Source organism: Trachypithecus francoisi, unplaced genomic scaffold, assembly GCF_009764315.1.
Source record: "Trachypithecus francoisi isolate TF-2019V2 unplaced genomic scaffold, Tfra_2.0 Lachesis_group14, whole genome shotgun sequence".
Lineage (NCBI taxonomy): Eukaryota > Metazoa > Chordata > Mammalia > Primates > Cercopithecidae > Trachypithecus > Trachypithecus francoisi.
In genome coordinates this window covers 56,665,840-56,681,460 of record NW_022681459.1, presented here as the reverse complement: position 1 = coordinate 56,681,460, position 15,621 = coordinate 56,665,840, and the positions used below count along the sequence as shown (strand labels likewise).

Below are 15,621 nucleotides of genomic sequence, written 5' to 3'. Positions count from 1 at the left end.
TTTGTTCATGTTCCATAGCAGACCCCACTCTCATGTCCAAAATTCAATCTAGTCACCATCAAGATGTGTGGGCTGAGAGCCCAGCTCTTTTAGGTGCGCTCTGAGTATCTACCCACTGATCCTTGAGTGCTGACTAAAGTTTCACTCCTAAGTGTGAAACTGTTCCTTAGTTCTCTCATTCTCTCAAAGATGGAAAACAGGATCATGCTCAAGTACAGTAAATTGCTGGATACATTTTGATAGAACTGGGGGTAGGGCTGGCGTGGTGGCTGATGCCTGTAATCCCATCGCTTTGGGAGGTTGAAACGGGTAGATCCCTTGAGCCCAAGAGTTCGATACCAGCCTTGGCAACATGGTGAAACCCCGTTTCTAATAAAAACACAAAAATTAGCCAGTCTCATAACCTGGTCTCAAAATAAATAAATAGATTAAAATTTTTTTAAAATGGGAAGGTAGGATTTTAAACTTTAATTCTTTTGGAATTTATTTAGAGATGGTACTCGTGGACTTTGTAAGTGGAGACCTAACAAGGCCCTGCCACAGGGCCTATTAGGGGTTCTCTAACTCCCAGTATCTGGATTTGGTGAGAAACCTGTCATGCCAGCAGTGACACTGTTGGTCACGTACAGTGACCCTCATTTCACCCCCACGCTGATTGTCCCATCAACTCTGGAAGGTCCCCTAAGCTTTGAATGAAAACTACCCTGAATCAACTTATTTCAGATATTTATCTTAGATTTTAAAAGGACTAATTTTGTTTGTTTGTTTGTTTGTCTTTCTTTTTTCTGGAGTGCAGTGGCACGGTCTCGGCTCACTGCAATCTCTGTCTCTCAGGCTCAGGTGATCCTCCCACCTCAGCCTCTTGAGTAGCTGGGACCACAGATGTGTGCCACCATGCTCAGAAAATTTTTTTTTTTTACACTTTTTGTAGGGACAAGGTCTCCTTATATTGCCCAGGCTGGTCTCAAACTCTTGGACTCAAGCAATCCACCCGCCTCGGCCTCCCAAAGTGCTAGGATTACAGGCATGAGCCACCAAGCCCAGCCTACAAGGAATGATTTTTTATTTTATTTATTTATTTTTTTGAGACAGAGTCTCACTCTGTTACCCAGGCTGGAGTGCAGTGGCACAATCTCGGCTCACTACAACCTCCGCCTCCCGGGTTCAAGCGATTCTCCTGCCTCAGCCTCCTGAGTAGCTGGGATTATAGGCGTGCACCACCACACCCGGCTAATTTTTGTATTTTCAGTAGAGACGGGGTTTCACCATGTTGGTCAGGCTGGTCTCGAACTCCTGACCTCAGGTGATCTGCCTGCCTTGACCTCCCAAAGTGCGGGGATTACAGGCGTGAGCCACTGCGCCCGGCCCAGGGACTGATTTTTAATGAGCATTTTCTATTGCTTGCCTCACATGATCCTTGAATTGTAGACAATCTATTGAAAATGAAAAGCAGAAACTTACTTTGCCTATGTTAGTATTGTCTAGGGCTGCATCCACTTCATCTAAAACAAAGAATGGGGCAGGACGAAAACTAGAAAAAAATTACAATCAAGTAAGTTACAATTTTCTATCTGTTTTACAAAAGACTTGGAAGAAAAGATTAACAGTATTCAGAATAAATAAAACACACTCTTTTGGATATTTCTAAGTATTCGGTGACCTCTATGTTACTAAATCCAATGCTCAGTTATCAGTCCACATGTATGTGACCCATGCAAGGAGTATTTGGGGTTGGTCACTCCCTCCTCCTTGAAATACTGCTCTGTGACTTGTAGGGGGACATAGTCTACTTCCCCTCAGCCCCTGCAGAGTCTGCTGAGAACTCTTCATCTCTGTGCTTATCTAATCAACTCCCTTGGTGATTAAATCTGGCCTCAGGATTTTAAATACCACCCAAATACTGATGGCTCCCACCCTTCTACCAATAATTCTAACCTGTCTCCTGAATTCTCACCTCAAATGTCCAACTACTTTCTCTACAATTCCATGTGGGTGTCTAATACATATCTCAAACTCATCTCAAAGCAAACTTCTCCCCTGCCCTCCAAACCTATTCCCTCCTGTGGTTTTCTCCATCTCAGTTAATGGCAGCTCTTATTACTCTGGTTGATTAGGTCAAAACCCACAGAGCCATCCCCTTCACATCTCTTCCTTCACACCCGTACCTGTCAGCAAATTCCATCTGCACAACCATATCCTCTCACCCTGGCCCAATCACCATTGCTGTCTTTCACCTTCATTGTGACCAGTCTCAGCCCTGTGCCTGCCACTGCTGCATAGTCTATTCTCCATCCATGCTAGGCTCACTCTGGCCTTGGAGCCTTTTGCACTTGCTGTTGCTGATGTCTAAGAACATTCTTCCCTTAGCTGTCCACATGACCTGCTCCATTTATTCCTTCAAATCTTTGCTCAAATGTTACCTTCTGAAACAGACCTTCCCAGATGACTCTTTAATATTACCACTTCCCTGCCACTCACCATCTCCATTCCCTGCTTTTTTTCTTTACAGAACTTATCACTTTCTAATATTCTCTATATTGGATAATTAGTTTACTAATTTACCTTATTTATTATCTGCCTTCCCCAACTAAAATGAAGTATCTTCGAGGCAGGCATTTTGTTTTGTTCACAGCTGTCTCCCCAGTGCCTGCAGCAGCACCTGATACACAGTAACTAGTAAGTATCTGTTGACTAAATGGATGTGGGTGCCACTAGTCTGATTCTGCTCAGATTACTTGTTCAGAGCAGGCCTCCAGCTACTATGGTTTTCTCTTTTCCTTTCCTGTGGCAGCCTATTCCTTTTCCTTCTAGAGACCAGTAAAAAGTTGTCAAACTCTTGTATGTTTTTGTTCCTGGTCATGGAAATAGAGAAGCAGCAGCATCTGTATTTTACTGATTGTATTATATTTTTTGAGACAGAGTTTTGTTCTTTCACCTAGGCTAGCGTGCAGTGGTGTCATCACAGTTCATTGCAGCCTCGAACTCCTGGGCTCCAGCAATCCTTCCACCTCAGCCTCTGGGTAGCTGGGACTACAGACATGTGTCACCACATCTGGCTAACTTTTTTCTATTTTCTGTAGACACGGGGTCTCACTATGTTGCCCAGGTTCAGCATCTATACTTTAGATCTTCATCTAATATTCTGAATGTTGAAAGAGGCTAATTGCCTTAATTGTAGATAACTTTTTGTTTCTTGATTTGTTTTACAAAGAAACAGTTCCACCACCATCAGTGGAAATAAGGAGATTAAATACTTTTATAGAAGAAATACTTCAACATTCTTTACTAAGTAGCAGATCTCTGAATATTGACTAAGAAAATAATACACAAATTGGGATTTTTTTCAATCCTCATGTCACCTCTGGCCATTCCAAATATTTTTTCTTTCTAAAATGGAATAGTAGTAGCTATTGATAATAACAGAAATTGAATAAAAATCTGTCACTAACTAGCTGGGCATGGTAGCACATGCCTGTGGTCCTGGCTACTCAGGTGACTGAGGCAGAAGGATCACTTGACCTGGGAGTTTGAGCCTAGCCTAGGCAACATAGCAAGTCTCTGTCTCCAAAAAAACAAAACCCACTAAAAATCTGAATTCTCTCCTAGATTTGCTGTCTAAAGTCTAAATTGTTGTAGGCCTAAAACATAATCTGAATTGTCTGGCTGAAGAAGATAGTTTTGTATCCCATTTGCTAAATATTAATAAAGACAATAGTTAATATGTCTTCTGTAGGAAGGTCCCCTTGGCTTCTGTCCTATATGAAAACTAAATAGCTTTTGTGACCTTACCTGTGCACGGCAAACAGGAGAGCCAAGGCTGCCACACACTTTTCTCCCCCTGACAAATTGTCCATTGGCATAAACCGTTTGCCTGGGGCCACACAGTTATAACTAATTCCCTCCAAGTAAGGTTCTTCAGGGTTCTCTGGGCTAAGAAATGCCTGAAACACATGTTGTTTATTTAGCAATATCAGAAAAGTAACTGATAAAGTTCAACTTGGATTTAACTGCAAAATACTCTATTGGTTAGCTTTTCTTCAATTTTGATGGAAAACTACCAATGCCTATAAATAATGTATTTAGTTCTACATGTAATCACAGAAAACAGGGTCGTCTGGATAGGCGGTAGACGGAAAGCACTCTACCATACCCAGGGATCAGCCCTTTCCACCAGACTGCCAGTCAAAGCTCAGAGGCACATGCCACAGTCTTACAGAACAGTCTTCATGCAATTCGCTCACTGATACATTCATCAAACATTTACTGAATACCTATTATGGGCCAGGAACTGTAGATACAGAGATGAATCTTGTTCTCAAAGAGTTAGGCGTGGTGGCTCACACCTGTGATCCCAGCACTTTGGGAGACTGAGGCAGGCAGATCACTTGAGGTCAAGAGTTTGAGACCAGTCTGGCCAACATGGTGAAACCCTGTCTCTACAAAAAATACAAACATTAGCCAGGCGTGTTGGTGTGTGCCTGTAATCCCAGCTACTTGGGAAGCTGAGACAGTTGAACCCGGGAGGCGTAGGTTTCAGTGAGCCGAGATCGCACCACTGCACTCCAGCCTCCAGCCTGGGCAACAGAGGGGGACTCTGTCTCAAAAAAAAAAAAAAAAAAAAAGAAGAAAGAAGAAGAAAAAAAAAAGGAGTTAATGGGTTTTAGTCTTACTTTACTGAAAATAAGTTATTTTCAGTTGAAGTTCTAAATATCTGATCCAGGATCACCTTTTAGTCAAAAAAGAACATGAGAAAACAAAAGCAGAACAGGTACGTAAGCCCCGACCTACATCTTTATTTCACATTCAATTCCACGAGTATTTGCTGTGGATATTGATAATGGAATGGGAGTGGTTATCATTAAAAGGGTCATATCTGAATTTGAACCCTGCCTTTAGTTCTTTTCCTCTCTTTTGTTACTCTGGTCAACTCCACAGATGAACCATCTTCCCAGGATCCTCTAGTATTCCACATTTACCACAGAAACCAACAGTTCTATAAAATCAGATTAGTACCAGACTACAGAATTTTGGAACTAAAAGAGAATTTGGAAACCAAATGATTTAGTCCATTCATTTTTCGGATGAAGAAACAGACCCAGAGAGGTTTTGACTTGTCCACACTGAATAGTGTGGAGTGAACGGGATCTACAACGCAGGTCATTAGATAACCACTCTTCATGAACTGACTTTGCCCCATGAGTGAGTTGCTCAAATAATGTGGCAGCGGTTATTTATTTCCCACCAAAAAAAAAAAAAACAACCCACCACCAGTAACACAGATTTCCCACTAGTATTGGAGGATGAAAGATACATACTTGAGCGCTGTTGTTTCTGCAGAGCTTCTTGTAGATTTGGTCAATTGAGACTGAGACATGCTCAAAACACTGGGTGAAAAGATCGTATCTCCTTTTTTTCACTTGTTCAAACTCTTGCCTACACATTCTGGCTTCCTTTCTGCTGGCCTCAAAAGCTAAGAGAGAATCAATGTTCTTTATTTTAGAGACCACTGAGGAGGTTCTTTTACTTAAACTGTAAAGCATAAAATATTTTTAAAATTGGATTTGAGTTTGGATCTCTTGAGTAAGGTACCTTCAAAATACCTAAACTACTATTAATTCCAAGAGAATAGCTCTTAGAATTGATGAGTCTCTTTTCCAGTAAGGCTAATTACTAAATAATATTGACAAGTTCTGATAGGGTATTTATTTATTTATTCAGAGACGGAGTCTTGCTCTGTTGCTCAGGCTGAAGTGCAGTGGCGTGATCTTGGCTCACTGCAGCCTCTACCTCCCAGGTTCAAGTGATTCTCCTGCCTCAGCCTCCCGAGTAGCTGGGACTACAGGCGTGTGCCACCACACCCAGTTAATTTTTGTATATTTAGTAGACACGGGGTTTTACCATGTTGACCAGGCTGGTCTTGAACTCCTGACCTCAGGTGATCCACCCACCTCAGCCTCCCAAAGTGCTGGGATTACAGACGTGAGCCACCGCGCCCAGCCTGATAGAGTATTTATTATGTCAATTTTGTTGGTGTGAAAAAAATATATGTGTTTTAAAATCACCAGTAAACCTGGTTTTAAATTAAAGCAAAACACTTCAAAAAGGAAACAATTAATGATTCAGTATTAAAAGCACACATTAATATAAGACCACAGAGGAAAAAATCTACAACAAAAGGGACAACAGAGGGGAGATTGTTGGCAAATGTTATAGAAATCAAAACACCCATGAATATAATCTTGTTAGTGACTAAACTCAATTTTACCATCTGTGGATTCTTGAAACTTGTCTCTGACAGTCTTTAAGTTCTCCACTGCTCGCAGGTTTGGGGCTGCTGTTTTCAGTAAGATATCTTCCTGGGATGCTACTTGCTGCAGTAAGAGCCTAAGGTGGGCCTCGATTTCTTGATCAGACTGTAGAGCCTATTATGGGCAAAGAACAACACTGACTGGCATGGCATGCCTTCTACATCCAGCAAGGTAGGGTGTGTGGGGGGCTCTTCACCATCTGGACCCCCCAGGTCCTGTCATCCACTCCTTCTCTCCCCAAAGCCCTCTCTGAGCCCGGGAGGTGCAGTCCTGCTGCAATACTTGTAGCTTCCTGAATCGGCTGTGCTCTTTTCTTGGAACACATTTCAGCTCATTTTTTAAATCTGGCTAAAAAGCAACAATGTATACTTCACCTTCATTTATTTAAAAATATTCATAATCTACTATGTATTACACTGAGGATTCAATGATGGAAGCTATTCAGTCTTTGCCTTTAAAGACTCATAGGGAAGTCAGACATATAAACTGGATTAAAAATTTCTTCTAAGAGACAGGTCTCACTCTGTTGCTCAGGCTGGTCTCGAGCTCCTGGCCTCAAGCAATCCTCCCACTTCAGCCTCCCGAGTAGCTGGGATTTAAACCGACTTTTACAGTGGGGTGAAAAGACTTCTGACAGGGCAAACATAGGTACTGCGGGGCAGGGAGAGGGGATCCAATCCAGCCAGACAGGTTAACCCTTAAACCTGGCACGAGTGATGAAGAGAAAAAGTAGCCACGCCCTTCCAGAAAATCTTTTTTTTTTTTTTTGCCACAAATACAATCAGTGTACAAAAAGTAGGCCGGGCATGATGGCTCATACCTGTAATCCCAGCACTTTGGCAGGCCAAAGTGTGTGGATCACCTGAGGTCAAGAGTTCAAGATCAGCCTGACCAACTCGGTGAAACCTCATCTCTACTAAAAATACAAAAATTAGCCGGGCGTGGTAGCAGACACCTATCATCCCAGCTACTCGGAGGCTGAGGCAAGAGAGTTGCTTGAACCCGGGGGGCGGAGGTTGCAGTAAGCCGAGATTGCGCCACTGCACTCCAGCCTGGGCAACAAAGCAAGACTCTGTCTCAAAAACAAAACAAAAAAGTCTAACAAAATATATTAACAGCATATGAACTGAAAAGATGTGGTGGATATTGTTCCTCAGCATCTGTTTCCATTTTTTCTTTCTTTTTTTTTTTTTTGAGACGGAGTTTTGCTCTTTTTGCCCAGGCTGGAGTGCAATGGCACAATCTCGGCTCACCGCAACCTCCGCCTCCTGGGTTCAAGCAATTCTCCTGCCTCAGCCTCCCGAGTAGCTGGGATTACAGGCATGTGCCACCATGCCTGGCTAATTTTTTTTGTATTTTTAGTAGAGATGGGGTTTCTCCATGTTGGTCAGGCTGGTCTTGAACTCCCAACCTCAGGTGATCCACCCGCCTCGGCCTCCCAAAGTGCTGGGATTATAGGCGTGAGCCACTGCGCCTGGCCTCCATTTTTTCTTTTAATGCAGCACATGCTTTTGACCAGGTAGATCCACTTCTCCCTCCTGGATCCCATGTACTTAGACTTAGAGGCAGGGCCTGCTTGGTTTAAAGTAAAGTTCACCATCTTCCTCCCTCTACAGTGATTGGTTCAGCAATGAATATGTGACCCCATTCAGGCAACTGTGATGAGGGGACAATTGCTGGGGCTTTGTAGGTAAAACCTTTCTTCAGTTTTAGAAAAGCATGTAAACCAAAGAGTATCTGAGATAGGTCTCAGTCAATTTAGTTTATTTTACCAAGGTTAAGGACATGCCCCAGAGAGAAGTCTGTGCCTTTCTCCAAAGATGATTTTGAGGGCTTTGCTATTTAAAGGGGAAAAGCAGGCAGAAGCAAGAGGAAGTATATGGTCACATCACTGAATCCATATGTTGCAAGAGAAACGTAGGTAGGAAACAGTCAATTATGTATTCACCTCATGCTCAGTAAATTAGCACTTTACCATAAGATGAAAAACCACAAATATCTCCCCACGGAGTCTCTACCTGGGGAGATACTTAATTTTTTTTTTTTGAAACCGAGTCTCTCTCTGTCACCCTGGCTGGAGTGCAGTGGCACGATCTTGGCTCACTGCAACCTCCACATCCCAGGCTCAAGCAATTCTCCTGCCTCAGCCTCCTGAGTAGCTGGGATTACAGGCACATGCCACTGTGCCTGGCTAATTTTTTTTTTTTTTTTTAGTGGAGACAGGGTTTCGTCATGTTGGCCAGGCTGGTCTTGAACTCCTGACTTCAGGTGACCTGCCTACGTTGGCCTCCCAAAGTACTGGGATTACAGGCGTGAGCCACCACGCCTGGCCTGATACTTAATTTTTTATATGTAGCTCTCTGCTTAGGAACAAAAGGAAAGGCAGTTTTTTGCATGACTCAGCTTTCAGCCTAATTTCTTTCTCTTGGTATAGTGAATTGGGGTCCAAGTTTTCATTTTCCTTTCACTAGTACCACTACAAAAGACAGCTTCTTTCTTCTCTGAAGGTTGCAGCTGTGTGGCTGGAAAGCCAAGAATAGCTGCGCTCATTTTGCCTTCAGGAGAGAAGCAGCTTCAGAATGAAGCCAACGCCCAAAGACATGTATGGCTACAGGGATGACTGGGCAACAGAGCCAGAGCTGCTCAAAGGCACGAAATTAAGTTAAATTACAGCTGGAGTCCAGCTCTGTGCTCTGCAACTGTGAAGGGTGTGCCACACCATCACCTACAATCCTGAGAGAGGCCTGTGTCTACTGAGGGTACTGCAGTGGGATGCCAGCAGAGCAAATTTGGGATGCTGGAGTAAGTAGTTGGTTACTTTTGTTTATTGAAGGACTTCTCAAAAACTTTAATATCCATTGTGAATCTCTTCCCTTCCCAAGAAGGGAAAAGACTTTCTCAAAAAGTAACCACAGAAACTTTTCTTCTGTGGCTAGACATTTCATGATACCAGTGTTCTACACAACACAGTCAGAAATGCTGACATAAACATATTTTAAAGTAACCAATATATTTACTGCTATTTTGTGATAACATGATACAATAAATATATATTTGGTTTTCATCCCAGTTCTAGGCACAGTATACCTAAAACATTTGCAATTTCCTGAGTGGTAGGAGTGAGAGGGGCATCTTTTATTATTCATGATAAGCCCCTTTCAATCATACCTAATGAGCTGACTGTTGGAAGATGGGGACTATTGCAAGAGGAACCAACCAGGTGATTGGAGGGCTGGAACCTTCAGCCCCTCTTCTCTAAGGAGGTGGGGGAGAAAGGCTGAAGATTGAGTCTGGATCACCAATTGCCCATGATTTATTAATCATGTATGTAATGAAGCTCCCATAAGAATCCCTAAACAGTAGGTTGTGAAGAGCTTCCAGGTTGGTGACCACACAAGAGATGCTGGGAGGGTGACAAGCCTGGAGAAGGCATGAGATAGGGCATGGATGCTTTCTCATACCTAGTCCTATGTATCTCGTCCATTTGGCTGTTCCATGAATTGTAGCCTTTAAAAATGGACTGGTTAATGTAAATGAAGTATTCCCCTGAGTTCTATGAGCCATTCTAGCAAATTATCAAATCTGTGGAAGGGGTTGTGGAAACTCCTGATTTACAGCCAACTGGCCATGAGTCTGGGAGGCCTGGACTTGTGATTGGCATCTGAAGAGTGGCCAGTCTTGTGGGACTGAGCCATGACCTTGTGGGATCTGATGCTAACTGCAGGTAGACAGTGTCAGAATTGAACTGGATTGTAGAATACCCACTTGGTATTCAAAGAATTAGAGAACTGCTTGGTGTGGGAAAGACCCACAATTTGGTGTCAGAAGTTTCACGATTATACTGTTTTTCCTTTGTATATTTCTTTCAAAACCATTAGGAAATCTTTTTTTAAAAAATCTCAATTCTATCTTCCCAAAATGATTGTGTAATATTTAAATATTCCATATTACTGTGAGTGATAAACAACAGAAAGCTTTCCATTACCTTCAAATCCTCATTTAGAGAGCTGTAGTCTACTTCGAAGGCTTCTTCTTTTTCATAGATACCGATTGTTGCCTGGGTACTTTCTGCTTCAGTTCCCATCTGAAAAATACGTGAACACATACATTTGTTGATTAAGTTTGTTGTCTTACATGGGAGTGGTTCATGGCATTCCAAAAACAATTACAATAGTAACATCAAAGATCACTTATCACAGATCACCTTAACAGATATATAATAATAAAAAAGTTTGAAAGATTTAGATTTATCAAAATGTCACACAGAGACCCAGAAAAGTGAGCAGATGCTGTTGGAAAACGGTACCAACAGACTTTCTCAACATGGGGTTACCACAAACCTTCAATATGTAAAACAAAAACAAAAACAACCCTGCAATATCTGTGAAGCACAATAAAATGAGGCATGCATGTATATGGGAGGATGTGCATAGGTTATATACCAAAACTATGCCATTTTGGGTAAAAGACTTCAGCATCCGGCCGGGCGCGGTGGCTCAAGCCTGTAATCCCAGCACTTTGGGAGGCCGAGACGGGCGGATCACGAGGTCAGGAGATCGAGACCATCCTGGCTAATACGGTGAAACCCCATCTCTACTTAAAAATACAAAAGACTAGCCGGGCGACGAGGCGGGCGCCTGTAGTCCCAGCTACTCGGGAGGCTGAGGCAGGAGAATGGCATAAACCCGGGAGGCGGAGCTTGCAGTGAGCTGAGATCCGGCCACTGCACTCCAGCCTGGGTGGCAGAGCAAGACTCCGTCTCAAAAAAAAAAAAGACTTCAGCATCCTTAGATTTTGGTATACATGGGGGATCCTGGAACTATCCCTGTGGATACCAAGGAATGACTGTACTTCCAGCCAATCTAAAGTGTCATTTCACCAAATGTGGTGAAAAAGAGAGAAAAAAGGCCAACAGGGAAATGTTAGTGAGGCTTGGTTTTATCTTGTGATTTCTTTGGTGTCCATTCTTGCCTCTTCCTTTTCCCTCACCACCTAGAGATACTCAGTAGGGCATGTTTCTTCTGAGAAGGACCTCCATACAACTGTTGGAGAAGGTGCAGAGCAAGAACCACCCCCTCCACATGATGTAAAATGTTATGAGAGTCCAGGGAACTGCCCAAGCGGCAGATGATCTGCATACTGCCTGTGGCTCATTGTGCAAAAACATTCTTAACTCCAACAACTTTAATTCTCTGATTTCTCTTGGGTATCTAATATGTAGGTAAGAAACATGGGTTCATCCTGTGGCCCTAGTCCTCTGAGATGACAGTCATTTTGCCCTTTTTCCCTCCTAGGAGATGTCTTCACCATCCCTAAAGGGGCTACAGAACAAGAGAAAGAATAAGCAAAGGGCAATGCATTAAGTTCCACACAATGGCACATATTTTACAGTCATTTGCTAGAATACCTCCACTTCAATGATGTCATCCAGTGACCCAAACAAAAGGATTATCTCAATGTCTTGCACTTTGCAATCAAGCAGCAAGTTATGCTTCTCTAATCGTTTCTGTTCCAGAGAAGTTTGAGTAATTACAACTTCTTTTTGCAACTTCCCCACTTCCCTGTAATTACACCGATATGAAAAAGTAATGTTACTCATTATATAACACTGCACCAAGGAAGAAAAATGTATGCTATAAACTTATATGAAAAAAGATTATTCCTGTGAGTGCTGTAAGTTCTAGAATCCTCTCACTGATGCTTGTAATTTAATTGTTAACACTCCTGAGAAAGGTCATGAATATACTCAGTTAATCTAAGGGAGCATTTTCCACTAATACATGTTACTGATTTAATCAAGATTACCAAAGACAGTGCTTTCCTAGTTACTTTATTTTTAAATCTGAGCAATGTTTCAAACTGCAATTCTCACTCAAATATAAGCTCCACATTTTAGATCTCAAACCAAGATAAATAGTCTCTTAGCAAAAGAAATCTGTTGCCAGGTAAGTCATATACACTTAATAATCTGGTTTCTTTACTACCACTACCACTAATGTAGTAATGCCTTCTATCTGAAAATAAGGGCTTGAGTTTTACTAATCGAAATTATATGGGATTTTTAAAAGAATTGGAAAGAGGACCAAAAGAAAATGGAAAAAAAAAAAAAGAAGAAAGTAAGAACTATGTGTTTTTCAAGAATATGAAGGGAAAAGAAAGTATTCTGTTTGGGCTGAGTGTGGTAGCTCACGCCTGTAATCCAGCACTTTGGAAGGCCAAGGGAAGAGTATCATTTGAGCCCAGAAGTTTAAGACCAACATAATGAGACCTCATCTCTTAAAAAAAAAAAAGAGAATGTGTTCTATTTACACAAAATACAAGAGTTTTTAAAAAGCAAGAGTAAACAGACTTTAATTCCACTCCAAAATCTTAGAACTTTCTGGCTGTATCTTGAAACACTAAAGGTCTTCGAACAGTGAGCAAAATTATGAAATGCCAAAAGGCTGAGCAAAAACAGAGAATTAATTTTGTCTAATCACTCATAGTTGTGTAAATCATGATGCATGACAGGAAAGCAAGTGTCATTTTGGTATAGGCCAGTCAATTCAAAGTGTCGTTGCCATTATCATGGCAAACACACAAGCTAATCTTGTGCTAAAAAATTAGGTACTTTTTTATTTTTATTTTTTGAGACAGAATTTCACTTTTGTTGCCCAGGCTGGAGTGCAATGGCACTCTAAGTGCGTATGAATATTAACATATGTAATACTTACAGCGATTCTGTGAGGTAGGCACTATAACTATCTCTATTACCGATGAGGAAATTAAGATATATGTAAACAGCAGAGCTGGGATATGAAACCAGAAATTGTGGCTCCAAATTCTATCTCCTTACTCTCTACGCTATCTTGCACAGACTAGAGGGAATCTCTGTACAACAGGAAGACAGAAATGTCAAGGTAGAATTAGGGTAAGGGACTCTATACAGGTTCATGTTTTCATCTAACAAAAATAACTATTTGCTCTACGCCAGGAACAGTGGCTCATGCCTGTAATCCCAGCACTTTGGGAGGCTGAGGCAAGCAGATCACTTAAGGTCAGGAGTTCGAGACCAGCCTGGCCAACATAATAAAACCTGGTCTCTACTACAAAAGAAAAACATACACACACACACACACACACACACACACTAGCCGGGCATGGTGGTGTGCTCCTGTCGTCCCAGCTACTTGGGAGACTGAGGTAGGAGAATCACTTGAACCTGGGAGGCAAGGGTTGTAGTAAGCTAAGATCATGCCACTGTGCTCCAGCCTGGGCAACAAAGGGAGACTCTGTCTGAAGAAAAAACAAAACATCATTTGCTCTAAACAATTAACCACCTCTCCTGGTTTAGAATGTTTGAAAAAAATTAGAATGTCTGAAGGGTGTGATGTGAGACTAAGAGCAACAAAGGGCACATATTCAAATGCAACTCATTTAGTATATTTCAGATAGTTGGTGTCCATGTTTAAAACTGACTAGGTCTTTCAAACTGATGAAGTCTTAATTACCTATCAACAGCCAGAAACTTCTTCCGTTCCTCTTCAATTTGAGTTTGAACTTTCTCGGCATTGGAGTTCTGAGTGACACGTATGTCCTTAAGTTGCTGCTGCTTTGCCATGAGTTCATTCACTATCTGCAGACAGTTTTCTTCAGCCTGAACAGAGAGGATCTGTACTGTAGATTTACCATCTTTTATATTAATAAGGTAATTCTGTGATCTTATCAATAACACCAAACCAGTTTTCCTGAGATGAACCTTCTCACCCTATGTGCTACTTGACCCTCCATCATGGACTGTGACTCACATTCTATACTTTTTAGAAACTGGTGATCATTACCTGCCTTTGTCCTTCATTTTGCTATTGTTTTTTATCCTTCATTTTGGATTCATTCCTCAGCTCACTGCCATCTGACTTCTGTTCCCACTCTCCAATGAGAGTGTTTTTGCTATCATGATCTCTAATTGGGAATGAAACATTTTTCAGATCATTTCCTCCTTCCTGAAACTCTGGGGCTTCTGTGATACCACCTCTTCTGGCTCTCCTCATAAGCTAAGTGACCACCTTCCAGATCCCACTGCTGCTCCACTGCTCTTCACTGCCTACCTCCCTGCTAGGGCGTCTCAACCATTCTCATGTGGTTTCAGTTTACTCCCATAAACCAGCAACTCCCAAATCTGTAGCTTCAGCCCAGACCTCTCCCATTATCTACTCTTTAACAGCCTGCTGGAAATTGCCATCTAGACATTACATAGGCAACTCAAGCTCCACAGGTCCAGAATTTTCTCTCCTTAACCTGCTGCTCTCATTCACCAGTCACCCAAGTTAGAACTAATGAGTCATCTGTGGCACCCCCTTGCCCTTCCTCCCATGCTGACATCCAGTAATTCATAAAGCTCTGCTGATTTTACTTTAAGTATTTCTTTTTTTTTTTTTTTGAGATGAAGTCTTGCTCTGTCACCCAGGCTGGAGTGCAGTGGCCGGATCTCAACTCACTGCAAGCTCCGCCTCCCGAGTTTACGCCATTCTCCTGCCTCAGTCTCCCAAGTAGCTGGGACTACAGGCGCCCGCCACCTCGCCCGGCTAGTTTTTTTTTTGTATTTTTTAGTAGAGACGGGGTTTCACCGTGTTAGCCAGGATGGTCTCGATCTTCTGACCTCGTGATCCGCCCGTCTCGGCCTCCCAAAGTGCTGGGATTACAGGCTTGAGCCACCGCGCCCGGCCTAAGTATTTCTTAAATCTGTCCCCAACCCCTTCGATCACTAACAGGACCCTTCAGGAGATCACAAAAGGTTTACTACATGAAGGAAGTTATAATTTCAATGAAGAGGCACTTCAGCCACCCATTATTAATTACCTTCTTTAGGCGATCAATATCTTCACTACCTTTCTGGATAGTTTCTTTTAATGTGTTCATCTTATTCAGTTTCTTCTTAAGCTGATTGCGACTATACTCAAGTTGAATATTAAGCCGAGTTTTTTGTTTTTCAAATTCTAATCTAGTATAATAAAGTCAAGCGTTACAAGTGTAAACAGAAAACTTTGATTCCTTCTTAACTTTTTCTTATGGGAAATTTCAAACAAATATAAAAATAAAAGGAATACTATAATGAACCCCCAAGTAGCTGTCACCCAACTTAATAATTATCAATTCATGCTCATTCTTGTTTCATCTATAACTCCACTAATTGCCCCTCTTACCGCTGGCTTATTTGAAGCAAGTTCTAGACGTGATGTAATTTCATCTGTAAATATTTGTGTATGTATCTCTGGAAGTGAAATGACTTTTAACTCATAACCATAAAGTATTATGGCTAAAATATAATTCATTA

General features: G+C 41.9%; 1 protein-coding gene and 1 long non-coding RNA gene across 2 annotated transcripts in view; one reads left to right on the top strand and one right to left on the bottom strand.

Annotated features, from left to right (window-relative positions):
• The window catches only part of SMC1B (structural maintenance of chromosomes 1B), a 66,718-nt gene that overhangs the window by 4,222 nt on the left and 46,875 nt on the right, over positions 1-15,621 (bottom strand). Inside the window, exons 16-23 of the mRNA XM_033233610.1 lie at positions 15,147-15,288; positions 13,799-13,944; positions 11,716-11,869; positions 10,294-10,392; positions 6,266-6,422; positions 5,316-5,470; positions 3,790-3,941; positions 1,462-1,531 (exon numbers count right to left, since the gene is read on the bottom strand). Of these exons, the coding sequence (XP_033089501.1) occupies positions 1,462-1,531; positions 3,790-3,941; positions 5,316-5,470; positions 6,266-6,422; positions 10,294-10,392; positions 11,716-11,869; positions 13,799-13,944; positions 15,147-15,288 (1,075 nt within the window). The remainder of the gene's footprint in view (positions 1-1,461; positions 1,532-3,789; positions 3,942-5,315; positions 5,471-6,265; positions 6,423-10,293; positions 10,393-11,715; positions 11,870-13,798; positions 13,945-15,146; positions 15,289-15,621) is intronic.
• LOC117096332 overlaps positions 1,267-15,621 on the top strand; it is a 49,265-nt gene continuing 34,910 nt past the window's right edge. Inside the window, exon 1 of the long non-coding RNA XR_004442456.1 lies at positions 1,267-2,676. This is a non-coding gene — a long non-coding RNA (uncharacterized LOC117096332). The remainder of the gene's footprint in view (positions 2,677-15,621) is intronic.